Consider the following 26,502-nt stretch of genomic DNA (forward strand, 5'->3'; position numbering starts at 1 on the left):
TCTGTCATGAACCCTCCTTTTCTTAACACAAATGAACATGCTCATTTACATGCTCCCCACTTAACCGGAATGTCTGAGTTCAAGACACATTTCGCCTAGAAGCTCATGTCAAACAGTTGTTTATTTTTCATGGTACAAATTAAAAGTGACAGATCTGAAGCTGTTAAGAAATACACAAAGTGCAGCTTTACTGACCGTACAGATATTGCTCTAGATTAAGTACAGTTTTGTCAGTTTTTTTTTTTTTTCAAAACGTTAAGCAACCTGTGCAGATAAATCAGCTTTGGTTTCAATGTCAGAGCAAGTAAGGAGCTTTTAAATATCCAGTTTGGCTTCTTGGTCACAAGTCCATCATGCCAACTCATTGTCATGATGCTTTTTTCAAAACAACCCAGTCTGTTTCCCCGCCCTCCTTCCTGCTGCTGCTCAGGGCACAGAGAAGCAGCTTTTGTCTTTGTGGTGCCTCCTCAGTGACCCGGTGACCAGTCTGAATCACAGCACGTAGGACAAAAAAAAAACAAACAAAAAAACAAAATCACTTCCTTAACAACAAAGAAACAAATGTGCCTCACATAATTTCAAGTTGAAGACAAGCAAATCACGTGACAAAAAGCTCATTACAAAATCTTATCCAAACATTTTACAGTCAAACATTGAAATGAAACTCAATTTCCTTTTTCTCCATTTTTTTTAAGCTTGGTCATTAACTGGGTACAAGTAGAGTGCTGAGGTAAAACACTGATGAACAGTTTGTATTTCTTTTTTTTCTTTTCTTAAAATAGGAACAGTTTAGTATTGCGAGATTGTCAGAAACATTTAGCCATAGCTATACAATGTGCATATACCTACAAATACTGAGCTTTGGTCCAGCGTAGAGAAGATGAGCAAAGGCATTTTACAATTTCTTTTTGGTTATAGCTTGAGTTCTTTGATACGCCTCTACTTGTTTTTGTTTTTTTTTTCCCTAGCTCCTTTTGTTTTTATGTTCTCTCTTTTGTGGAGTGTGTGCATGAGTGTGTGTGTGTGTGTGTGTGTGTGTGTGTGTGTGTGTATCGTGTGATTTACAAAATAAAGCAACCAAAAACCTTGCAATGCAATGAAAACTCTTAACTGTTCACAATGCTTTTTTTTTTTGATCGAAAAAGAAAATGAACTCACAAACAAGTGTAAAATATAACATCAGTCATTTTCTCTTTTTCATCAAGCAATGAAGAAGATGAAGACGACAATAATTTAAAGATATGTAAGAAAAATATCGAAGCTTGAAATACAATCATGTTATGCCTGACACGGCTTTTATTTTTTGTAAGTGGCAACCTTAACCTTCAGTTCATGGAAACATAAAAACACTGAAATGCTGCTGGCATATGAAGTTGTTTACAAGTGGAAATAAGAAATGTAAATGAGGCGGTAGGTGTGGCCCCAAAGACTTACAAGTTACACAGTGTAATTTATATTCCTAAGAATCTGTTCAGGCACCTTTTTATGCCCTGTAGCAAAAAATTTATCTGTAAAAAATTAATATAAGAAGCATTACAACACCTTATAAATAATTTATAAAACAATACAAAATTATAAAACTATAAAAAAAATCACTGCACGTGAATGGTTTTATGACTGTGGGATGAAGGTGTGATTTTATTCCACTCTGGAAGATTACTTTTCTTTTATGTTTTCACTGTTCTAGTTATACTCTCCCAATTATAGATCTCTGAACTGAGCGGGCCTTATGTAACTGCTGCTGGCATGTGTTTAAACATTTAGCATCCATCACATTTTATCTTGTTAACTTCTCTTCTTGGGGAGCTTTTCTTGATGGAATTTGGAGAAGGTCCTAGGAGAATACAAAATCCGTGTAATCAGTACATTATCGGATTTCTGGGTTGGTGGTGTTTGTGCTGTTTTGAGCTGGCCAAGCGGGTACCGGGATGTTGGTGGCACAGGAGGTCAAGTTGGCTGTGGTCCAGTCAGCATCAGGCTGGCCAAATGGAAACCCCTGTGCAAGCAACTGGTTCGACTTGCAGGATTTCACTTTAGACTCTCCTTGCTGGTGGTCTGTCTCCTGATTCCTGTATGAATCATCTGGGGAGGGGACGAGGGGTGGGGACAGTCACACCATTGCATTGACGCCACCAGCACAGGGGCCAGCAGAAGAACCTCGGGTCCCTACTGGGAGGGAGTGTGTTAGGGGACAAAGATGGCGTTTCTGATCACTTGGGCAACTCGAGGTTGTTTTGTTTTGTTTCCTCTCACGATTTACTTCTAGATAGTACTAATTATGAATTACTTATTCCGGAATATTTGCATCTCAGCAGGAGGCAAACTGCCATCCTCTCTTGCCTGTTCCTGTAACGCAACGCCTTTTGCCTCTCGGTGCAGAAGACCAGGGCAGGTGCCGAGTGTTTACCTGCACAGCCATCCTCGCATCTTTGCCTTTCTTCCTGGCTTATTAGGTTATTTTGGCCCACGGGTCTCTGGAGTAAGGTACTTTGAAAAGTGCAGTAATCCCCTAGTTCTAAGAGAGAAGGCTATCCTCTGTGTCTGATAAGCCACTTCAGTGCTTTTCCTTTCAGTGGAGGCACTTTCTTGTTAGAACTTCCTTTCCCCTCAAGAACCCAGGTGCACTTCCAGTTGTTTAATGCGTCTGCGAGAACTTTCGGCTCCATTCATACAACGCAAGAGTAATCAGCCCCCCGCCCCAGAAGTCTGCTGGGGCTCCTGGAATGAAAATGGGAGCAGAGAAGACAGGGTTTACGGCTGCGAGGCGGCCTCCCACAGCGCAGCCCCGCTTTTTGGCCTGTTTTCTTTGTGTGTGTGGCTGTGTGCATGCTGTGTGTGTATTTGACTGAAATCGCGAGACATTTCTTTGGCTATCAGACTTCTGAGAGAAATTGCTTTGCACAGAAGCATAACAGAGATGTAAGCATTGAACCAAGTGTGCAGCTTATGTTTATATTACAAAATTAGTTTTGGTCAGCTCTCCATGGCCGTGGCCAACAGACGGAGAAGAATCCCACGCTCCGGTGTGGGCAGGGAGCACAGTTGCAGCTTATGCCAGTGTCGACCGTCCATCGAGCAAAGCCCTAGTTATGTTGGAGTCTCTCCTGCATTTCCCTGGGGTCTGAGTGGAAAAGACCCCGTCCCGCTCTGCGGCCTCCCAGCAGACCCTGGCGGCCGTGCCCAGGGGCGCGGGCGCGATAGAGGAGGATGCGAAATGCCAGCTCCGTTCCCTTTTCTCAGACCCACACGTCACACGTGAGAAGCAAGCACACGCTCCGGGACGCCCTCCCCACACAAAGAGAAACCACGACGACCACCCCCCCCACCCCCCCCCACCCCCCAGCGACAGGGAGCCTCCCAGAATGGCTTCAGCAGCGGCACCCAGCCGGCAGGTGGTGACGGCGGAGGGGGAGGATGGGAGAAGCCAGGCTCGCTGCTTTCCCGAAAAGTACAAGGGTAAAAACTCGGAACACAGCTTGACTCGCAGAGAAGAGGAGACTGGTGGTGGCGTTTCTGACTTTGGTTAATAGGTTTCTAGTGAATCAGCACTGAGACCCTGAAGGAGTGCCGTCCGCAGTCCCTCCTCCAGGGGGCAGGCTTGTATTCGCTTTGAACAGAGAAAAGTTTTTGTGGGTTTTGTTGTTGTTTGTGAGTTTTTTGTTTTTTTTTTTTGGTTTAGTTGTTTTTCTTTTTCCTTAAAATGTGTTCATATTTTTCATAATATACAGAAAAAAGTATGTGGTTATTTGGTTTGCTTTAAGTCCATTAAAAAACTGGCTTTGGGGAGACAGGTGGGGGAGGGGACTATCCCCCCAACACCTGCACTGTCGTGTATTCCTTGTTTAAAAATTTTCAAAAAAATTGTTTTTTCCGTTTTTGGAGAAAATCCAATGGACACGTATAAACCACCCTGTCCACTTGTAGATTTCTTAGTCTTTTACTTTCAAGGGTGATGATGGGGGCTATTTTAAAATTTATTTTTAATGTAATTTTTTTTTTTTCTTTTTGAGGGGTTAGGGGATGAAGTCCCAAGAGTGGAGTTTCGTTTCTGCAGATTTTTTTTCTTTTTTTTTCTGATTCCAGGTGGGCATCTCTTTAGGAATTTTCCTCCAGCGAGTCTGTTAAGGGCTCCAGAGGGACTGCCGTGGCCGGCTCGTGCTGTTTTAAGCGCTTAATTGTGTTCTTCAGGGCTTGCCTCTTATTGCAGAACCAAACTCTAACTACTTCCCGGTCATAGTTCAGCTTCTCGGCAATTTCGGTCATTTCCTGCCCCGAGGGGTGTGTGTTCTTCTCAAAGTGAGCATTGAGGATCTCAAGGGCCTGGGGCGTGAAGGAGGTGCGCCTCTTGCGCTTTTTGGACGGTTCGCTCCCGATAAACTCGGTCAGGTTCTGCATACCTGCTCGGTGGCGGGCCTCAGCCTCAGCCATCCACCGCTCAAGCACCGGCTTGATCTTCTGGGCACTTTTAGGGGTGATGTCCAGCTTTTCAAACCTGGCAGGATACAAAAGGCCAGGGTTCAGTTTGGCTGTCAGACTGCTAGCTATAGTGCTCTCTTGGGCTTCCTGTGGTAGGAAAAAGTGGCTTCTCAGGATGGTGTGTCTGGGGGGAGAATTGAGAAAGAACAGTCTTACACTGAGTCCTCTGCCAGGGTGGGCCGCCTGCCTGCCTGCCTGCCTGCCTGACTGACTGGCAGAGCGAGTTCACTCCGGATGAGCAGCCAGCTGCAAGGTGCCCATCCCCCCGCCTCCCCGCTCAAGCCAGCGTCCCCCGGCCCCCGCATGCTTCATGCCCCCGCATGCAGCCCGCACACCCACACACGGACCAGGCGAGCAAGGATGGAGACAGCACGACACGCCAGCCATCACGATGGAAACGAAACACCTCGAAGATCTTTTCCTGGAGACGCTAGAGATCTAGGCTTTGGTTTGAACCAAGCCCAGCACCCTCCCCCCACACTGCAGAGTCCTCAAGGCAGAAGTTAATGCCAGGAAGTGACATCAAAGACACCGGCTGTCATGTTCCCCCGTTTAAATGGAGTCTTTTATGCTTCCCGTTTGGGCTCCTTAAATTCCCCCCACTGACTTGGTGGTAAAAACGTTCTCTCTATTATAATCATCAGGGCTGGCAACTGGGACACGGTTTTTTATGGTTCTCTTTTCATCTCTGTTTTGTGGCTCATTTTAATCTTTCTCCCTCCCCTCAACCCCTCCTGTCTCTCTCTCTCCCCGGTAACAAACAATTTTCACCGTATGTCAGTTAACAACATGCTCCCGTTTCGGGTACGACACAGCCCCTTGCTCCTTTACTATTGGACTCAAACAGCTGGACGCATCGTCATTACTGTGGACACCCCTCCCTGGATGTGCTGGGGCGACCTCCTGCCTTCCCTCGCCGTCCAGTGTAATGGTGTGCTTTTGCACCAGGGTGTCAAGCTGCGTTTAATGTGCTATATCTGCAAACTGTACTTGAATGGTACCATTTTCTGTAAATGAGGTCTTCTATATATCAACTGCCATCAGCAATTCTTTGCCACACTGACTTAAAAAAATACGAAGCATCTTGGACAGTGATACACAGGGGTTTAAGAGGTTAGCCTCGTATCAAATCCGTACTCACTCTCAAGGAGATACCCAAAAGTACCAATTCCTTTTATTTGTGTGTTTGTTTATTCGAAATCCAAATTCGCAACCCTCCAGGATGACAGCGTGGGCGGCACAGAGTTCTCCTCCATCTTTGAAAGTTCAATGCTGTTGAAAAACAACCCTCTGACTGCAGAGTGCACCTTACTGCAATAGACTGTTTTCCTCGTGCTAAAATGAACCTGCTCTAGTCACAGTGTGTTTTATAAGGATGCTTTTTGCAAAAGGACACAAAAGGGTAGGCTTCCTTTGTGTACATTAATCTTATTTTTGGCACTGCATTTTAGATATCTTATGTTGTGATAAGCAGCACAAATGGTATCAAATTTTAATGTGATTCCCATAGCATTCCCTCCCACGTATAGTTGAAGGAATTATTTGTTTATTTAAAAAAACCCAACTTTTGGCTGGTCAAAGAGGAAAGAAGTACATTTTGCTTTCAGTATAAAACGAATTCATTATTTAATATCATTTCATGAGCTTTGCATTTGTGGCCAGCCCCCCCCAAGGCCCTCATTGTTGTGTTGATTTGCTGTATACCATGTTTTATCATCCTTTGCAGTGAAAGTGCTGAAGCTAAGTTCTAAATAGCCTGACAGCAGGCTTTATGACATCATGGCACAGTGGAGGAGGGGCAGAGCTTGTGATGGGCGTTCCAGTGTGCTGCTGGTGTTTCTTCCTGGGTCTCTGATGAGGAGGGACTTGTCAAGGCAGCAGCCGGGAGCTGCTGCAGCTAATAAGGAAGAAGTGACACCAGGGTGTGCGGGCTCGAATGCAGATTCCCTCCCACCCTTACCTTCACTGGAGTTTTTCCACTGTCAGAGCTCTTTTTCTTTTTCTGGCTTTTCAGAGCTGCGCTCACAGCATATGGAGGTTCCCAGGCTAGGGGTCAGATCGGAGCTGTGGCTGCTGGTCTACACCACAGCCACAGCAACGCGGAATCTGAGCCAAGTACTCAGCCTACGCCACAGCTCAGGGCAACGCCAGATCCTTAACCCACTGATCCAGGCCAGGATTCGGACCTGCGTCCTCATGGTTACTAGTCAGCTTCGTTTCCACTGAGCCACGATGGGAACTCCCGTCAGGTCTTGGTCTCTTTTAAGACTTCCATTTTTGTTTTCTTACCCCACTGAAGCATTAGAAGCTAGAGAGAGGCATTCCTGTTGTGGCTCAGTGGGTCAAGAACTTGACTAGTATCCATGAGGATTCGGGATTGATCCATGGCCCCCCTCAGTGGGTTAAGAATCCGGGGTAGCTGTGAGCTGCAGTGTAGGTCACAGATGTGGCTCGGATCTGGCATTACTGTGGCTGTGGCATAGGCCATGGCTACTGCTCTGATTCGTCCCCTAGCCTGGGAACCTCCACATGCCATGGGATTGGCTCTAAAAAGCCAAAAAAAAAAAAAAAAGAAAGAAAGAAAGAAACTAGGGGGAGGCCGAATAGTCAGGGCACCTGACGTATTCCGTTATATAGTGAATCCCCCAGGTCCCTTTTCATTTCAGCCGTAGCTGTTTTTGAGCTCCCCCGGGGAAGATTTGAGAAATCAGCATCATTGAGTGGGAATGCCCAGGAACACTATGTGTGTTAGTGAAAACCTGAGTGCTTAAACCTCCGAAAGGAAATCACATTTTAGGGCCAAAAATAAGCCATAGAGGATTTTAGCAACAACAGCAAATGGACAACAACTGAAAAACCTGTGGCTGCCTTTATCACAAGGCTGTGGAGATGAAACCAAATTAATGTCTCCCAGCAAGGAGCAGCGGTATTCATATCATTTGATGCTGCTTGTTAGTGTTGAGGCTTCTGCACATGTCGTTTGGAATAACATATACGAGCCTTGAAACAAATTTCCCAGCAGTAGCATCCTTGTGTAGACTGAATAAAGGTTATTTTCTACAGGGAGGTATCTTATAAGAAAAAGCAGTAGGGGGACCCTACAAGCGCGAGGATCCCACGGCGCGTTTTGTATTTAACAGCAATCAGTGGGTTTTATGGAAAATCATTGAGCAAAATGTGAGCCGCAAGCTGCTGCCCCTACTGATGTTGTTTATAACCTCAGTCTTAAACTGCAGGGAAAGCGCACTTCCGTCCTTTGGGGAATACATTCAAAGTATAAAGAGCAGATAAAAAGACAGCGTTTCATGGATCACCAAGAACAAAATCCACTTAAATGAGTTTAGAGTTGGTTCCTTGGATTTTCCTGATGGAGGAGGACTCCTAAGACATTGCCCAGGAGGAAAAAGCTCTTACCCAAGTGCCTTGGTTACCTCATGCATAAACTCGGGATTAGTGCAACACACACATGCACGCGCGGGGTCCGCTTCTGGCGGCTTGACCCAGTCAACTCGAACAGACCGAGGCCGGCTTCTGTCACTTACTTATTGAACTTGGGGAGGGAGCAGGCGAGCTTAGGCCGAATGCTCGCTGCCCTTTTCTGAGCTGCGGAAAGCAGCCGCTTCTTTGGAAAAGTGAATGTGCTTTTAAAGTTGCGTCTGGCAAAAGGCAAGTTGACAAAATTCCTTTGTGGTCACAAGACGGTTAAGTTTGTTTTTTTTTTTTTAAGGTGAGTTTGCTTGCACCATCCAGACAGCCATCCCTGAGCAGAAGTGGCGGGAGCATGAGCGCCAGCTGGGACTGGCAGCTTCACAGAGGCCACTCTCTAGAAGGGAGGCCCCCGCGTGGGACGGCGGGTCCAGGGGGAGGCCTCGGCCCGGGGCGGGGTATTTCCAGTGAAACCGCCTCGGAAGCTCTTTGCGAGTTGACAGGAGTTATCAAGCCAGGCCCCCAAGTCTGCTTGAGCAGCTCCATTTCTATCAGTATCAGCAGTGCCAGCACACAGCCACCCCGAACTCCGTTCCCACACTCTAACCCTCCAGCTTTGCCCACCCGAAGGAGAGAAGCCGGGCCGAGAGGACAAGGAGGCCCGGGCCGGCCCGGAGAGGTGACAGCATGCGGGCACGGGTTACCTGCAGATGGCCGACTGGCTGTACGCGGGGCCCTCGGTGGCACTGAGAGCCTGGCCCACCTGAGTCTGGGTCAGGCCAAGGGACAGGCGCCGGATTTTAAAAGCTTTGGCAAATTCTCGGATCTCCTCCAGATTAACCCCATCCACCTCACCCGCTGCCGTTTGAGGATCTGTGGAGATGTGTTTAAAAATAGGATCAATACGTCACCGCACATCTGGGTACTACTGTGCGTTCATCCCGGTTGAGCAGAAAGTGGCTGCATTTATGATAGCCAAGCGGTGGGGCAGCCAGGGGGTCGAATGTTCCTTGTCTCCCCAGTGAGGCACGCAAGCCCCCATCCTCAACTCATTACATGGCCACACGTCCTCCTTCGAGAGAGCTGTAGCCCAGATCAAGCCACCGCTAGCCCACGGTCCCCCTTCTACAAGGCAAGGGCGCCTTCCTTAGGGCCTGTAACCATCAACGGCCAGGCCCTGGCTGGGGGGACGGTGCTCCATTTTGCCCATAGACATGTTCCGATATCATGCAAAGATACCGAGATGGAGAGGTGTCCATTTGAAGTGTCTTCATCGGACTCTTTAGTGCTAAAAATCGTCCCTGAAAAAGGCAGTATCTTGCATTTTCCGTCCCTGTCCCCGGTCACCACGGCACTGTTACACAGATGGTAACGTTGCCTGATTTCCTGTGTTCACATCAGCCCCTCGGAAGAGCCTGCTGATGAAGCTGCGAGAACACCGTTGTGGTTTGTTTCCCCCCAGTAGCAGTTTAGTGACACAGACAGCTTTGTCCCCTGAAAGGGCGCATGATAAAAAATGCCTACTGCAGCAAGGCTCCTTTGGTGCCAGATAACGCGGTCAATTTAGGACTTATCAAGGGAAATGACACAACAGCTGGAGAATGAACACCCCCCCCCACCCCGGCCCCGGGCTCCTGATCTCTGGATACAAGAACGCCTGCTCCAGGCTGGAGACAATACGGCCGGCTGGGGATGGTGGCGATTTCCAAGTGCCCCTCCATCCTGCCTGGAGTGAAGCCCTCTCCTGCGAGCTGACCCTGCCGTCTGTCCCTCATTCCTCCGACTTAGGTGAAAGGTTTTCCTCTTCCTCTCCCTACGCAAGAACCCCCCACTTGCAGCCCATCCCACGACTTGTCTAAGGCGCTCCTGTTACCGTGAGAAGAAATAAACATCTGCCGCCCAATGGCCAGTTTCTCAAGGACTTTGAAACAAAGATGTTCACGTCGATGGGGCCTTAGCGCTTATGTAGATTCTGTCACTACAGGGGAGAGGGGCTGTGTCCCTGGAATCAGCCAGGGATGGGCACGCTGTGCTCTCCTCTCTCATTAAAGAGAGTCCTGTAGGATGTTCACACGCCACCAGGCACAACTCACTGGGGGAAGACAGGTGCAAAGTGGGCGTAGCCACAGCGGTTCGTCCGTATTTCCCAGGCGACTCCTGGGAGTCCCAACGAGTGCAGAGAAGGAGCAAGAGAAAGAGAAGAGGGTTCCAGCCTCTGTGGAGTTCGCTGCCTGCAGGCGGCTGGGGCCCAGCCTTACCACGGAGACACGATGCGAGGAAAACACCAGGTCGAGGGTAGTCAGGACTGACCGCGTGGCACCCGCACTGGAATTTATAGCGAAGGGGAGGTGACGGGGAGGGCACATCTGTCTGGGATGTCTCTGGGACAGGTCACTGGGAGGGCCTCGCCCAGCGGGCAGCTTTTAGAGAATACGCTGGCCGGTGGGAGCCGGGTGTGGGCGGGCACCGCTGCAAAGAGGCATGCAGGGCTGTGGGGCCTTCGAGGGTTTGAGTAGCAGGAGGAGGGAGCTTGTGCTGGGAGTGGGGACTTTCATTTAGGACATTGAGAATCTACGTCCATGGGCAGGGGCCGAGGGTGGCTATAAAACTGATTTGGCTGCTTTTTCTCCCCAAATTCACCCCAGAAAGCTGGCATCACTCTGTTAATGAGGATTTGTTTGGGTTCTGCCTGGTGGGTGATACCTTCTGGATTTTTTTTTTTTTTTGGCTGCACTGTTCCCAGGCTAGGGGTGGACCCTGAGCTGCAGCTGCCAGCCTGCACCACAGCTACAGCAACGCCAGACCTGAGACGTGTCTGCCACCTACGCCACAGCTCACGGCAACGCTGGATCCTAACCCACTGAGTAAGGCCAGGGATTGAACCCGAGTCCTCATGGACACTAGTTGGGTTCGTTACTGCTGAGCCGCAGTGGGAACTCCTGCCCTCTGGATCTTAATTCCCACCAGCAGAGCAGTCTGGGGCAGCTTGGAGGGTTTGCTAAGGATTCTGGGAAGTCACCTCCACGCACAGAGCAGCTCTGAGCCCCTTCTCCATTTCTTCATTTAAAAATTCCTGGAGCAGAAGTTGCAGATGAGCAGCTTGCAAAGAATACTCAGCTTTTCGAGTGCTTCAGTTTGGGAGAATTACTTGCCAACATTAAACCCTGGGAAATTTCCGGAGGACATTTGGGTTTCATGTTTTGAAAGGCTGGAAGATTTGGCGGCCAGGGCCGCGTCTGCACTTGGGACCCGTCAGCGGGAAGTGGTCCCGGCTGCGCCTTCAGCTCCTCCTCCTCCTCCCCCTCCCCCTCCCCTGCAGCCTCCTCAGTCCTGCCGCGCCGAGCCCTTTCTGCTGATCCTGCCCGTGGAGCGCGCCCCCCAGGGGGCGGGAGTGGGTTCGGAGGTGGCGGCAGGGAGGTGGAAAGGCCTTGGGGCAGTGGTGGTTGTCAGTGGTGGCTGTCTTCCGAAGGGGCAGGACGAGCACAAACGGGGCCGACCCCAGGCTGGGACCGCTTCCTGGGGCTGGGGCTGGGGCTGGGGCTGGGGCTGGGGCGGGGGCGGGGGCGGGCAACTCCGAAGAGCCCAAACCGGCTCCTTGTTGCGGGAGAAGGTCCTAAGGAGAGAGCAGCCCGGAAGCTCTGCCGTAGAACAGAGGGGGACACGCGGCACAGGACAGCGCAGGGAGGGGGCCTGGCCACTGTCCAAGAGAGAAGGAGGACCCGGCCGGCCTGCGGCTTCAAAACCAAGAGTGGGAAGTGGAAGCCGGGGCATTTCCTTGTCACAGATGGCTTTTAGGACAGTGGTTTTCTTAGTGTGGGAGGTCTTGGAGTCACCGATGGGGCCTGGGAGGGCTGTTTTTAACAAGCACCGCAGGCCATTCCGATGCCCAGGAACCCCTGACCCCCCAGACAGGAGCCTTCTCTGTGGCTCTGGTCTGGTGGAGTTGGGGCGTGGCATCCTTTGACCCTTCATTATCCACAGACCCTACCCGCTGTGTAGGCAGCTCTGCAGGCCCCCTGGCCTTGCCCTGCCTCCACCGATCCTGTGATTTATGGCAAGTGGCAAGAGTCTGGGGGTCAGTGGGCTGGGGTGGCCAGTGGAATCTGGAGTTGGCGGGGAGGGTTTTTCTCTGAGCAAAACTAAGCAGGTCCTGTGGGGGGTACATTCGTTGCCTTGTATCAGCCCCACCTCTAGATGAACAGGAATTTGAGTTAGGCTGGAAGGACCTGCGAGGTCTGCTCTACTCCAGTCCTAATTTGGCGAAATGCAGAACCCGGCGGGTCCGGCCTTGGGATGCAGCTTTGGGTGAGTCCATTCTATTTCTATCTTCCCTTCCCTGGCTGCCTTTATTGTTGTCTCCTTACTAGTTTCTCGAGACTAGCAACTAAATCCATGTGTGTGATTTGTGCAGGTTGCTTTTGGCCAGATCACTAATAATAACCAGAGTTGAAAAGAAAGCTATGGGAGTTCCCCTCGTGGCACAGCAGAAACGAATCCGACTAGGAACCATGAGGTTTCAGGCTCGATCCCTGGCCTCACTCAGTGGGTTGAGGATCCAGCGTTGTTCTGAGCTGTTGTGTAGGTCACAGACTTGGCTCGGATCTGGCGTTGCTGTGGCTGTGGTATAGGCTGGCAGCTGTAGCTCTGATTCAACCCCTAGCCTGGGAACCTCCATATGCTGCGGGAGTGGCCCTAAAAAGACCAAAAAAAAAAAAAAAAGAAAAGAAAAGAAAGCCGTGGCCTCTCACACCCTCGCACTGAGCAGCGTTGTGTGGATTATCAACAGTTTTACTCTAAAGCTGGGGAGGGGGGTGCCTGGCCCACTGAGCCCGTGGACTTCTGTGAGGCCCCAAGCAAACCCTCCTTACACCGGGAAGCTGAACTCCTTCTTCCTTCTCTCACACATATCCCACGCTTGTCTTTTTCCTGGTTCTACTTAGCTGGTAAGACGGGAATTCCGGTGAAATTTAAACAGGGTAATGGTCCGTTGGGCAGAGGCCTGGGGAGGAGAAATCAGTATTTCTTTGTGCAACTTGTTGATGCTCGAGATGAGCTGCCTGGCTTTTTTTATATGATCGTTCTCATCCAGACAGTCGGATGACAAAATATATTATTGTGGTTTCCATGAATCCCAAGACCACAAAAATTTCTGCATGCAAAACAAGGGCCCACCTGTGGACAGATACTAATTTTGCCCCAATTAGAACATGTGGGTCTTGCCTCCCAAATTGGGAGAATGTGTCAGATGATGGCTGTCAGGTGGTTGGAATTAATGAAACGCGAATGCTGTGTTTATTCAGTCCTAAAGTTTGTCTTAAACTCTCGGTCTTTCTCCCCCACTGTTGGACAGTTCTCCTTTCTTAAGCTATACATGCTTTTCTGTTTGGGGAGGGGCAACAAGAGGCGAATGTGGTGAATAGACGTGCCCCCGGAAGGTCATTGTAGCGCTCAGTCCGCCCCAGAGGTTCGCAGCCCACTCTGTGGTCAGTCAGGCCGTCTGGCCTTTTTCCCCCTGTTCTTTTCTTCAGATTTTTTTTTCATAATTTATTTACAGTGTTCTGTCAATTTCTGCTGTACCGCAAAGTGACACAGTCACACACCCATCTGTCTATAGATCTAGACACACACACACATCTATCCGTATCTATAGATACACACACACACATTCTTTTTCTCCTATTACCTTCCATCATGTTCTATCATAAGAGACTAGATATAGTTCCCTGTGCTGTACGGCAGGACCTCATTTCTTATCCATTCTAAATGAAATAGTTTGCATCTACTACCCCAGACTCCCAGTCCATCCACAGTCTGGCTTTCCATCGTGTCATCCATTCTCTTGGTTCAGGGGAGGCTGGGTTAATTCTAAGGATGAATCTGAGGCCCACCTCAAATGAGAACCCCAGAAGGAGCCCCCAGGTCCCCCACAAGACAGACCCGATACGTTTAAGCAGCTCTAGGGTAACCCAGGCTTGGATTTCTCTGCACAGAGAAGGAAAAGGCATCTTTTATAGAGGTTTGCTCCAGGCCACGTCGGCCCAATATATGAAATACCAGAGTGAGAAAGCAGTGATTTCCAGGGTTCACCCTGAATCTGAGCCTTGCTAAAGGAGCCAGCCTCTTTAGGGATTGACTGGCCCGAGATTTGTACTGGCATTGAGTGTTGGCAGCAGTTCGCAAGTATAATGATGATATTTCCCAAATCAATCTGGAAGGCATGGGCTGAACAAGAAAAGATTTTTATGGCAGCTAAATGCAAATTCTGTGAAATCAAGCCTGTTCCGTAGACTCTGTTTGCATGGTCACTGGGCCCATGTGAGCACAGAGGATGGATCCGGACAGGTGTTTTGCTTTGCTTAATTTAAAACACTTCACTCCTTCCAGTGTTCACCTGGGCCTCAGTGTAAAGGAGCTGCTAAGTGGACGGCACAACTGCCCTCCGTCAAGGTCCTCTTTCCACAGCCTCTGCTGGTGGGGTTGTCCCAGGAGAAACAGGCGTCTATCGAGAAGGTGCCATGTATGAGTTAACTGCCTTCTAAACAGCTGTCTGCATTCTAGTGCTGTCATCACAGCAAATAATGGGCGTATCTACCAAATATTTCTGAGAAATAAGCTGTTTGGGAAAGTGCGACGCAGTTTGGGAGAACAGCTTACTTGCCTTCTGGTGACTTCGTTGAGTCGTGGAAAATGGTGTGAGGTGTGACCCAGTGCTCAGGGCCTCCGCTGTGCCGTGAACAATCACCACATGCACCTTTACGCTCACTTTTAACTGGGGTTTTTCTGCTTTTAACAACCTGTCCTTTTGGTGTCTGAGAATTAGGTTTACAGGCCGAGGGCTTAAAAAAGTATCCTGAAGAACCAAACCAAACCCAGCAAAGAGTTAAAAACTCGTACTGTGTACATCTTCAGCCAGTTTGGGATTTTGTCAAGTCATGGGTGTGACTCTTCCAGACTTTCCCAAAGCCCTGCTTATGGAAACGAGAGTTACCTCTGGTGATGGTAGAGACGAGGCAGTGTTGACACAGGCGGGCTGTGCAGGAGTTGGGAACAGGTGTGCAGAGGTCTCAAGGGTGTGCGTGTTTGGTATCGACTCTGTTCTTGTGCCTGGGGTAGGGCAGGTGGTGGAGGACCCACCAGTCCATCTGGAACAGTGGCAGGCTGCCCAGCTCTAGGCAGCCTCGACCAGGACTTGGAGGTCCGTTCACCAAGGTTTTGACCACAGGTTCAAAATCAGTTTGACCTGGCTTAACTGTGGCCTTGGCCAAGTGGAGGGTTTGTTGACCCATTAAACACCCAACTTAAAGATTATTTACTGCAACAGGTCCTTCTGTTCTGTCTCAGTCGCTAAAACTGAGATAACCGCCTACTAAATTGCCATAGTCCTTATTCATACATTGATCACAGTATTTATTTCCCCTCATTGTAACTGTCTTTCTTTTGTTATCCGTTTGTTACCTCCCCCGGGGCAGGGACCACATCTTGCTTATTTTTGCCTTTCTCAATTTCTGTTCCTGTGCCTGCATATACCTGGTGCTCAAAAAGTTTTTTTGTTTTGTTTTTATTTTTTGTCTTTTTACGGCCGTACCAGCAGCACATGGAAGTTCCCAAGCTAGGGGTCAAATCAGAGCTACACCTGCTGCTCTACGCTACAGCCAGAGCAACGGAGGATCTGAGCCGCGTCTGCAACCTGCACCGCAGCTCATGGCGGTGCTGAATCCTGAACCCACTCATCGAGGCCAGGGATCAGACCTGCGTCCTCATGGCTACTAGTCAGGTTTATTACCACCGAGCCATGACGGGAACTCCTCAAAAAGTTTTTTGTTTTTAAGTTGGCATCTTCTGACTAAAACACGCTTTTCTCTCCTGTGATTTAACCTGTATAACAACTATATTTGAAGTATGGTGTTGGGTTTCCCCTCTTAGCCTACCTGAAAATTTGGTGAAGTTTAGTTTCAGACAAAAGTAATTTTAAATGTATATCATGCTTGAATATAAATTTCAAAACATGCAAGACATCCAGTTTTTCTCTTCATATTGGCCGGGAGAAAAAGCCTGTGCTTTACTCATGAGACATGAGTTCAGGCTTTTAAAAATTACTTGAAAAATATGTAGGTGATTTGAGCTATTCTGTCGTTCAGATTTCACTGGATAAAATTTACATGAAAGCATCATGTCTTTTAAGGCAGCAGTGGCTTGTAAAAGTGTATGACCCATTGAAGCAGGCTGCCTGGGTCGCCATCCTGGCCTCGTCACCCAGGGAATTTGTCACACACAGTGGCACCGTCTCTCAGCTCAGGCTGACTCTGGTCTCTCTGACATGAGGTGGTCAAGATGGGTGGTACTTTGAGGCCAGCTTCAGTATCTGAAAATGAGTATTTGCATTACCTGCTGCGAGTCTTAAAAATCTGTAAAATGTTGAATGTGCTTTGAAAACCCTATTTGTAAATGAAGTCTTAGAGTTTTGTTGGGGGTAATTGATATCAGAAAATGCACCAGGTATTGCTCTTTCTGTAGTTGGATTTTGAGACAGAAGGGAATTAACTCAACAACATGCTCAAAACCTGTAGTTCTAAGCCCAGCGATGAGTTTGGGTCAAGTCTGACCCCCGGCGGTGGGGGTCCTCCTGGACCCTGACATATCTGCCAGAGAAAGTTCCTCATTCGGGTTCTTTATTATTTTTTTTCCTTAAAGTTATAGTTGATTTACACTGTTTCTTCAAGTTCTGTTGTACAGCAAAGTGAGCTAATCACTCACAGTTTCCTGTGCTGTACAGTAGGGCCCCATTGCCCATCCATTCCAAATACAACGGTTCCATCCCAAGACCTCAGACTGCCCGTCCGTCCCACTCCCTCCCCTGGGAAGCAAAAGTCTGCTCTCTCTGGCTGTGATCTGGTTCTGTGATGTAGGCAGGATCATCTGTGCCATATTTAGATCCCACAGATAGGTGATATCATCTGGCATTTGTCTTTTTCTTTCTGGCTTACTGCACTTGTATGAGAGTCTCTAGGGTTTCTTCAATAAATGGTACCGGGAAGACTGGAAAGCTACATGGAAAAGAATGAAATTAGAACACAATCTCACACCATGCTCGCTCAGGTTCGGAATAGGAATTTGGAGTTTCCTGCTTCACGTGCCTGCGGAGGTTCTCTCCCCCAGGTCTTTGTGCCGTAGCAAGCATGTGGAATGGGGTTCTCACCTTGTGCACCTAGAACCTGGGTGTCCCCTTGGCCACTGTGCAGCTGAAATGTCATTTGGCCCATGAAGGAGCTTGCACCGATTGCCGAAAAGGCTAATCCTTCCCTGCTCAGCTGGAGACAAGTGGCCAGAGAGAAACCAGTGCCCTTCACCTCTCCCTCCATCCATCCATTCACTTCTCTATCCATCCAACATATGTTGAGTGTTTCCCCTGTGTAAAATATTGAATTTGGTGGGGGAGGCCTGTACTTTCCATATTTAAATATTTCACAGTTAACTTATTCTCTAGAAGATGTTCGGTATCAGTTCCTTTTCTCTCAGGACCAAAGCTTAATAGCCTATCATAAATTTATGACCTTGCTGCTATTCAGAAATAGAGTGGGGAGTTCCCATCATGACTCAGTGGTAATGAACCCGACTACTGTCCACGAGGGTGTGGGTTCAATCCCTGGCCTTGCTCAGTGGATTAAGGATTTGGCATTGCTGTGAGCTGCGGTATAGTCTGCAGATGTGGCTCAGATCTGCTGTTGCTGTGGCTGTGGTGTGGGCTGGCAGCTATAGCTCAGATTCGACCCCTAGCCTGGGAACCTCCGTATGCCACAGGTCCGGCCCTAAAAAGACAAAAAAAGGAAAAAAAGAAAAAGAAAGAAAAAAAAAATAGAGTGTTTTGTGGAAACTTATGCAGAAGATTGGATTGGAACAAAGTTTGAATTTTTTCCTACAACCACCCTAAGAAGAGTTTCTTTGTTGGAGAAAAATCTGGCTATAATTAAATTAATTTTGCATAGGAGTTTGTTCAAGTAGGACTAGAGTTTTGGGCTCAAATGAAAACAGTTGTATAACTACACAACCTAAAGTGACAGGCTCTTGGCAATCTCTGTGTGAACCCTGAAGCGCTGGTGTCAGCCCATTTTTAGCATCAGGAGCCTCCAGGCTGGTCCACTGAAGTCTGTGGGCATATATTTTAAGACCGTCCCGTAGTCTGCCCTCGTCTTCCCTGCTCCACAAGCATCTTTCTTGCCTGAGTTGCCCATGTCAGTGAACACATAGGCAGACATGCACACGTGCATGCACGGATATGTGCACATGCGTATATTCTCTTGGGGGGTGTTGCTTGTGGGGGAAGACACGGCAGCCCTCCCTTTTGCTTTGCATCCCAGACTTGCCCCACGACATGCAAGAATCCCGACTGTTCCTGTTGTGACAGGTCACTCATGACACTTGACCAAACGCAGGTATTCACATGTGTCCTTGTTTTATCGCACAGATACCTCTGCAGTGCTTGAGCCCTTTAAACCCATACCTGTTGGATTTGGGGTGCCTGGAGAACGGTACTCTGTGCCCATACTCTGTGGCTTTATATAAAAATAAAAATTGCACTAACGGTGAATAACATTCATTTAGACCATTGTCACATTCGTGTCAGCATGTTTCTATCGAGTGTGATACATAGGCCGTCTTCCCGTAGGGCCAAATACCAGCTCTAAAATGTATATATAGGGCCTGCTTAGGGAAGCGGGCTTGCAGGCTCACGTTACTTTATGAATGGCTGGGCAGAGGCTTCTCACCAGATTCCAGCCCATGCCGCTTCCCCCTCACGCCCCCGGGGGGCAACTGTGAACCGACCCACCCTCCCAAAGGCTTGCTGTCTTTCGTTTCCTCTGACGCCTCCAAGGAGAATGGCAGGGACCTCAAACACCCAGCAAAGCAGCTTGACCTGCAGCCCCAGTGCCTGTTGTTGGTTCTTTCAGTTCTGAGCGACATGGCTCACGCCCTGAAAGCTGCTCCGTTTCTCCCTTCTGAAGTGGCAGGGCTGACTCAGCTCATCAGAGAGCCCTTGTGATGCAAAAGGCCCTGCACACACTCACCCAGGGGGAGCTGCTTCCCAAAGAACCGTCTGGCCACGGGCACTGACCCCATCCCAGTGCTGGCCTAGCAGGGCCAGGCCGTCCCTCTTCATCTTGAAAGACTCAGAGAGGGAGGGAGGAAGCGACGGGGAAGAGAGAGAGACAGAGAGAGAGAAAGGCATTGCAATTAGTCAGGAGGGGGCCACCATGACTTCCCCGAGCCAGAAGGGATACTTACTGCTGACTAACTGGCCCACGCTCAAAGCTGAAGAGGAGGAGGAGGAGGAGGAGGAGGAGGAAGCCTGCCGGACGGGGCTTTGAGACATGGATGCTTGGCTGTGAGCCAGGTGCAGAAGGCTGCTTTGGGAGGCTGCTTGACCCACTGACGTCTGGGAGGGTTGGTGGAGCTACAGAGGAGGATGTAAAAATACACAAAGGCATGAAAAATTAGGAGGAAAATGCCAGGGAACAGAAGTTTCATCTGGGGTTGAAACATTTTATTTCCAAAATCGTACACTTCTCTGAAAGAGTGCACGCCTCTTCCACAATTCGCAGGTCTTTTTTTTTTTTTTCTCCTGTATACAATATGTTGCTGCTGCCTTGACAGGCAGTTTATGAGTAATTCTAAATATATTATTAATTTCCTACTCGGCTTGCTGGAGCGCCCAATTTGCTATGCTTCTTGACCACGGCGTGCGAGTGGATTACCTCTGCCGATTCGTGCAGTTGCGGTGCACTTGGCAGGCTTCTCAAGTACGTACAGATTAAACATAACACCTGCCATCCACTCCGGGGTGCAAAGCAAGAGCAAAGGTGCACTGAGCCCAACCACTTTGTCTTGTGTAACCGGTGTTTTGAGGAAAGTTCCAGTTTAGGCTGAGTGTGTGGGAACTTTCCGCTCCCCGAGACCAAAGAGTCTGAGTGTATCACTGCGGAGCTGAGAAAAATGCTAAGACTCTGTAGAAATTCAGAGGGAGGTTGGGGTAGTCAGGACAGAAACCTCGATTAATATTGTAGCTCTCTGTCGTCACTTTCTTACTCTGTGCCAGCACTTTTTGGGGCTCCCCCGGCCTCATTTAACTCTCACCTCCGCCTGTGGAGTGGGCATTATTCTGATGCCTCTTTTACCACGGGGAAGCTGAGGCACAGAGAGTTGAAAGGCTTTCATAGGTTCACCCAGCGGATGCGGAGGAGCTGGTGTCTGGACCTATAGAGTCTGATCCTGGGGCTCAAGCTCATAGTCACGATGACACAAGTAAGAATTTACTAATTTAGAGAGTCCCTGTTGTAGCACGGCAGTAACGAACCCAACTAGGATCCATGAGGATGCAGGTTCGATACCTGGCCCCGCTCAGTGGATTAAGGATCCAGCATTGCTGTGGCTGTGGTGTAGGTCGGCAGCTGCAGCTCCGATTCGACCCCTAGTCTGGAAACTTCCATATGCCACAGAGGTGCTCCCCCTCACCCCCCCAAAAGAATGAAGTAATTAAAAAGTTCTGTGTGCCATAAGGAAGGCTGTCTTTTTTCCTGTGCATTCATGACTCCTTTCCAGGTTATCAAAGCGCCGTCTTTCTGGGAGTGAGAGGAGTGTGATTGAGGGGAGGAAGGAGAGGGAAAGGCAAAGGCTTGCAGGGGCTGGGCCACTTGGAGGGGTCTCTCCCCGTCCGTGTGCAGACCTCACAGGAAGCTGGCACCAAGGGCAGCCCTGGACCCGGCTCAGGTGCACAGGTGGCCTCAGCCGCAGCCACTCTGTTGATGGGACAGAGTACTTCACCGAGTGCTTTCCTAGCCATCATCACACCCCCAGAGGCTGGGAAGCTCTTATAAAAGGTTTTTGAGAAAAGGAAGTCAGACCGGGATTAGAATCAGGCCGGGCCCTGAACTTGGGTAGGGGAGCCAGCTGCCAAAAGGCCCTGATGGCTCTCACTGATCTGAGAGTCAGCCTGGGAGGTTTCAACTTCAGATTTGTCACCGCTTTCCCAGGGTGTGTATGTGTGTGTGTTTCCATTCAGCTTTATTGAGAGAGAATTTACAGATAATAAAGGGCACCCATTTTATGCATAGAGTTTGATGAGCTTTGCCAGTGTATTCTTCTGTGGACCCACCATGTAATTAAGATATAGAACCTTTGCCTCATTCTATAAAATTCCCTAATCCCCTTTGCAATCAATTTTCCCTCAACGCCTGGCCTCAGACCAGACTCCTCCGCTTTCTTTCCACAATGGACTGGTTTGGCATGATCCTAAAAATAGAATCATTCGGTATGTACTCTTCTTGCATCTGGCTTCTTTTGCTCAGATACTGCTTTAGAGATTTACCCATTTCGTTGCATAATCAGTAGCTCATTCTTTTTTTTTTAATTGCTGAATAGTGTCTACAGTATATATCTATATGTATATCTCTGCCACAGACTGCTTGTTTATTCGTCTGTTGATGGACATTTGGGTTATTTTCAGCTTGGGGCTATTATGAATAAAGCTGTTATAAACATTTATGTACAAGTCTTGAGTGTCCTGTGTTTTCATTTCCTATATGCAAATACCTAAGAGCCGGAGTGTGGAGACTGCTGAGTCATACTGTAAATGCACATGTAATCTCCAAAGTGGTGGTGGCCTTGAATGTGGCAGTGGGTGAGGATCCCAGTTGCTCCACGCCTCTCACCAGCACCTGGGTTATCAGTCTTTTTAATTCACTAAACCCTTTATAACCATCAATTAACATTTCACTTGCAAACACTTGCTGGTAAAGTGCTCCTTTGGCAATGCGCTTAGGGAGCTATTTCCCCTCTGGTCCTCTGAGCACATGCGCATCCTGTGTTCACAGACTTCCCTGTGCGGCATTATGGGAAGTAAATGACTGTCTCAAGACCATGCGTCTGATGACAGAATCCAGGCTCCTTCCCCATAGTTCACGGCTCTTTCCAGGGTGCGCAGCTCCCCCGCTCCAGATCTGCCTGCGGTTAATCTCAAGTGAACATCTTTACACTGCACCCCTGTGCTAAGCGGAGGCTGGGTGGTGAACTAAAGACAGTTATAATTGATACGGAACCCAAATTAATATGCATCAAGCATCTGCCTAAAGTAATTAGCCAATCTGCTGAGCACATCATCAGCAACTGAATCTAGTAAATTCTATCCTGCAGGGACACACGCCGAAGACTGAATCTATTTTTAATGTGTGTACTAAAATGTGCTGGGCATTTGCTTGTCAGTCACCCCCCCTGGCCTATTGAGTTGTCCTTCTAAATACTGTTACTTGACAAAAGCTTTTCACAGGTTCGAGTTACTGAAGCCTGCAATGGTCTTCAGTTTTGCCATATTCCATCGATGTTTTTTTTGGCCCTGGGTGTGGTAAAGTACCATCAAGGAACTGGATAAAACAGTAATCAATTAACATTTTTCTTCCTCAGACACAACTCAGTAAAGAAAAAATTACTAGGTTGCAATCGCACTTCGGAGTCATTAAGGCAAGCTAGGTTTTCCGCATTAAGCTATGAAGGAGAAGGAATTCTAGAGATAAAATAGTTCTTTTACAAGTCTGTTTCACGTCTACACAGTCAGAGAGAGAGAGAGAGATGAATATAAGATATCTAAGAATCTAAGAAAAATGTCTTTTTTTCCAAAGGAAATAAGCATTTTTTTTTTTTTTTTTAGGACTCCAGGGTCCTGCTTACCCTCCAGAGTTCAACCAGACAGTTCAGAACAAGCTATAAAAATTCTGAAAGGTTCTTACTTGTCGAGAATCAAGATTTTATAAGCAGTAACATCCTAATGGAGCCCTTCTATCTCATCCCAGTTGCCAGTGTAGACATGCGTCTGTTAATTCTAGAATCACTCGGAAGCTTAGATGGATTAAGCTTCCTGTACATATCAAAATCATGCTGAAGCCTTACCCTGCTTTCATAGCTCCTTCCCTCAGAAAAAGAGGTGCCACTTCTGTGACCTCTTCTCCCCGAAACTGCAATTTCAAAGATTAACCTATAAAAATATTCCATATCTTTGATATTCTTAGTTTAATGAATTTGGTGCATTGTTTTAAAAATGTGTTTAAAAACGTTTAAAAATCTCAAATAAGAAAAGAGAAAGTAGAGTTTACAGAATTTACTTCATGAAACAACTCTGGGATTCAGTATAAAAACTTAATATGCTTTAAATCAGCTTCATTAAGAAAATGTTATTTAATTCAATTTAATTATGTTGTTTTTCAGACACTGACCTAACTGTGAAAATCACATATGTTTGTATTGGCAAAAAATATATGTATGATACCCAATAACATAACTTCCCCTAAACGGTTTACCAAAAGAAAATGCAGGAAGTTTGGGAATAACTAGAAGCGAGAAGGAAAAGGACTCCTTTTCCTTCCTGGAGAGAAAGGGAAACGTAGAAGCTTCTGTAAAGGCAAGTGTTTGTTACGCGGCTTTGAGCTTGAGAGGCCAGCTATATGGCTACCATTTGTTGGATGCTTCCACCTGTTTTTCATATGTTGTTTTTATCTTTTAAAAATTTATTTATTTATTTGTCTTTTTAGGGCCCCGTGAGTGGCATATGGCAGATCCCATGCTAGAGGCTGAATTGGAGCTTTGCCACAGCCGCAGCATTGCAGAATCCAAGCCACATCTGCAGCCCACACCATAGCTCACGGCAACACTGGATCCTTAACCAATTGAGCGAGGCCAGGGATTGAACCCAAGTCCTCATGGATACTAGTTGTGTTCATTACTGCTGAGCCACGACAGGAATTCCATACATGGTTTTAATCTGCAATAACCCTCTTCATTAGGTACTGGCGACGCTGTTCCAGAAGAGGAAACGGGGGCTTTAAAAGTGGTTTACCTGGGATCGCACAGCTGGCATGAGCGAGCTTTGAATCCAGGTAAGTCTGACTCAGGCGCCCTCATTCCTTCCCTGGGAGCCTCTCAACTCCTGTCTTCTGCCCCAGGCAGTGCTTACTAGTCAGGGAAATAGCTGGAAGCTCCAGCCGGGACTTGTGGGAAGAAAGGCCATGTGTTCAGACTGATCTTGGCAAGCTGCCTGCCCTCAGGGCTGACAAGCACTCAAGTGGCCATCACGAGCATTCGATTCGAACACTGCTCATCTTTTTAAGTATGAAAATTTAAATAATTTTCTAACTTAGGATTATTCATTATGGGTTCCAAAGTATTTAAAATTTCATATATTTTAGAAAACATAATGGCTAGAGCATTATCCAAAAATATGCTTTTGGTGTAGTCTGGGACACAGCTCAGAGTTGTTTGTGGATTGTTCTCTGGTTTGTATAATGAATGCTGGTTACCTGCAGCGCCCCAAGTTTACTTTTCTCAGCACTGCATCCTGTTTCTGTGTCATCTTTTCTATTTATTCACCATATACCCCATTAGACCGCCTGAAGGAACGAGCTGAAGTTTCTCTCCATCTAAGCTGAGATCATTGCTTTTTCTTTTCCTTTCCTTTTCTTTCTTTTCTTCCCCTCCCTCCCTCTACCTTCCTTCCCTCCCCTGCTTCTTTCTTCCGTCCCTCCTTCCCTCCCTTTCTTTCTTTCCTCCTTCCCTTCCTTTCTTTCTTCCTTCCTCTCTTTCCTTCCTTCCTTTCTTGCTTGCTTGCCTCTGAATCAGGCCTACATATGCTGCGTTATGGGCTGAACTGTGTCCCACCCCAGCTTCATATGTTAAGTCTGATGTCTCGGAATGTGACCATTTGGAAACAGGGTCTCTAAGGACACACTTTAGTGAGAGGAGGTTATCAGGGTGGGCTGGGGTCTTTATACGAGGAGGAGATTCGGACACAGGCAGGAACAGAGGAAAGGCCCCGGGCGTACAGTGGGGAGAAGGTGGGCGTCTGCAGGCCAAGGAGGGCGGCCTCGGGAGGAAGCCCACACTTCCAGCAGGTCAGCACAGGCCGAGAGGATGGAGGGCCACCCAAAAAAGCAGGAAAGGAAAGGGGCAGTTTGTGTCTGAGGCTTTGCTTCGTCCATCCCACACAGGGAGGGGCAGGATTCGGTCTAAAAAGCTTGATACTTCCTGCTGCCTCTCACAGGCTGGCCTCGTTGGGTGTTTTGTGCTGGTCAACAGTGCCAGAGAGGTTTCAGATAGTCAACAAAAGCAGATTCAAGTGCAAGCATACTTTAAAGGCTTTCTTGATTTTCCCTGCCACTTACACGCGTAACACGACGTATCCTTAATAATGCTTTAGTTTCTGGAACAAAGCCTCTTCGAATAAAATTCACAGTTGTTATGAAAATAATTGGGGGTGACGAGTCTTGGAAAATTGGGTAAAATGCAGAAGCAGAATGTGATATACAAGTTGGAAAAGTCAATTCCTATAAACAGGAAAAGTCAAATGGGATTAACCATAGAGAAATTCATTTGGGAAGAGAGGAGAAACTCTACAAACATGTAGCGGCAAAAAACGGAGGCGACCTGGGCTTTTATAAATACGCCAGAGGGCCGTGATGGACCGCAGGCCAAAGCCCCAGTGCAGGGAGGCAGTGAGTGTCACCCTGAGCGTCCAGCAGGAGAAGGGCGGGCAGGGGCCACAGCCCACCTCCCTGCCCTGGCTGGCATTTTTCCCCTGTGCTGTGTGCCCGATGAGACCGTGCAGAGCAATGACCTCAGTGGTTCCCAGGATGGAGTGCGTTCAGCATCATCTGGAGAGCTGTTAAAACACACATCCCTGGCCCCACCCCACGGTGTCTGGTACAGCAGGTGCAGGGCTGGGCGCAAGACTGCACTTCTACCACGTTCCCAGAGGCTGCGGAGGCTGCTGGCTGGGAGAACACACAAGGTTTTGGAAGGAGCTCCTCTTAGAAAAAGGGTAAAGAAAGTGGATTTATGATGCCGCGATAAGAGGAGCCAGAGCCCAGATTTAAGAACTGAGTAATTAAGGGGGCATGAAGAATGCCTTGCTGTCACTGAGGAGTTCCTTCTCCTGTGGACAGGAAAACTGCACTCCATTTGCTGAAAGACTGAGGGTTCACCTCGGGACAGCTGAACTACTTGGACATTTTTGAGGAGGGGATTCTTGCTGTGGTGCAGCAGGTGAAGAGTCCAGTGGCAGTGGCTCAGGTCACTGTGGGGGTGCGGGTTTGATCCCTGGCCTGGCGCAGTGGGTTAAAGGAGCTGGCATTGCACAGCCGTGGCATAGGTCACAGCTGCAGCTCGGATTCCATCCCCAGCCCAGGAACGCCACATGCAGGAAGTGCAGCCATAAAAAGAAAAAAAAGAAAAAAAGAAAAAAATGGAGGATATAGAACATGATACCCCAGGGAGATTTTAGTTATTACTGTGGAAAGTTTAAAAAAGTCAGGAGGCGCAATCCCGTCGTGGCGCAGTGGAAACGAATCTGACCGGCATCCATGAGGACACAGGTTCGATCCCTGGCCTCCCTCAGTGGGTTAAGGATCCAGGGTTTCCGTGAGCTGTGGTGATGTGGCTGTGGCCGTGGCCAGCGGCTGCAGCTCCAATTCGACCCCTAGCCTGGGAACCTCCATATGTCATGGGTGCAGCCCTAAAAAATAAAAAGTCTAGAGGGGGTGATCCTTTTGGTAGAGTTTAGGGGAC

General features: G+C 48.2%; 1 protein-coding gene and 1 long non-coding RNA gene across 2 annotated transcripts in view; one reads left to right on the top strand and one right to left on the bottom strand.

Annotated features, from left to right (window-relative positions):
* Nucleotides 1-3,710: 3,710 nt before the first annotated feature.
* The window catches only part of POU6F2 (POU class 6 homeobox 2), a 484,815-nt gene continuing 462,023 nt past the window's right edge, over nucleotides 3,711-26,502 (bottom strand). Inside the window, exons 8-10 of the mRNA XM_047763270.1 lie at nucleotides 19,183-19,351; nucleotides 8,607-8,775; nucleotides 3,711-4,600 (exon numbers count right to left, since the gene is read on the bottom strand). Coding sequence (XP_047619226.1) covers nucleotides 4,096-4,600; nucleotides 8,607-8,775; nucleotides 19,183-19,351 — 843 coding nt within the window. The 3' untranslated portion in view covers nucleotides 3,711-4,095. The remainder of the gene's footprint in view (nucleotides 4,601-8,606; nucleotides 8,776-19,182; nucleotides 19,352-26,502) is intronic.
* LOC125117412 (uncharacterized) overlaps nucleotides 11,495-26,502 on the top strand; it is a 48,122-nt gene continuing 33,114 nt past the window's right edge. Inside the window, exons 1-2 of the long non-coding RNA XR_007132622.1 lie at nucleotides 11,495-12,207; nucleotides 23,727-23,819. This is a non-coding gene — a long non-coding RNA (uncharacterized LOC125117412). The remainder of the gene's footprint in view (nucleotides 12,208-23,726; nucleotides 23,820-26,502) is intronic.

This window comes from Phacochoerus africanus, chromosome 16 (assembly GCF_016906955.1).
Source record: "Phacochoerus africanus isolate WHEZ1 chromosome 16, ROS_Pafr_v1, whole genome shotgun sequence".
Lineage (NCBI taxonomy): Eukaryota > Metazoa > Chordata > Mammalia > Artiodactyla > Suidae > Phacochoerus > Phacochoerus africanus.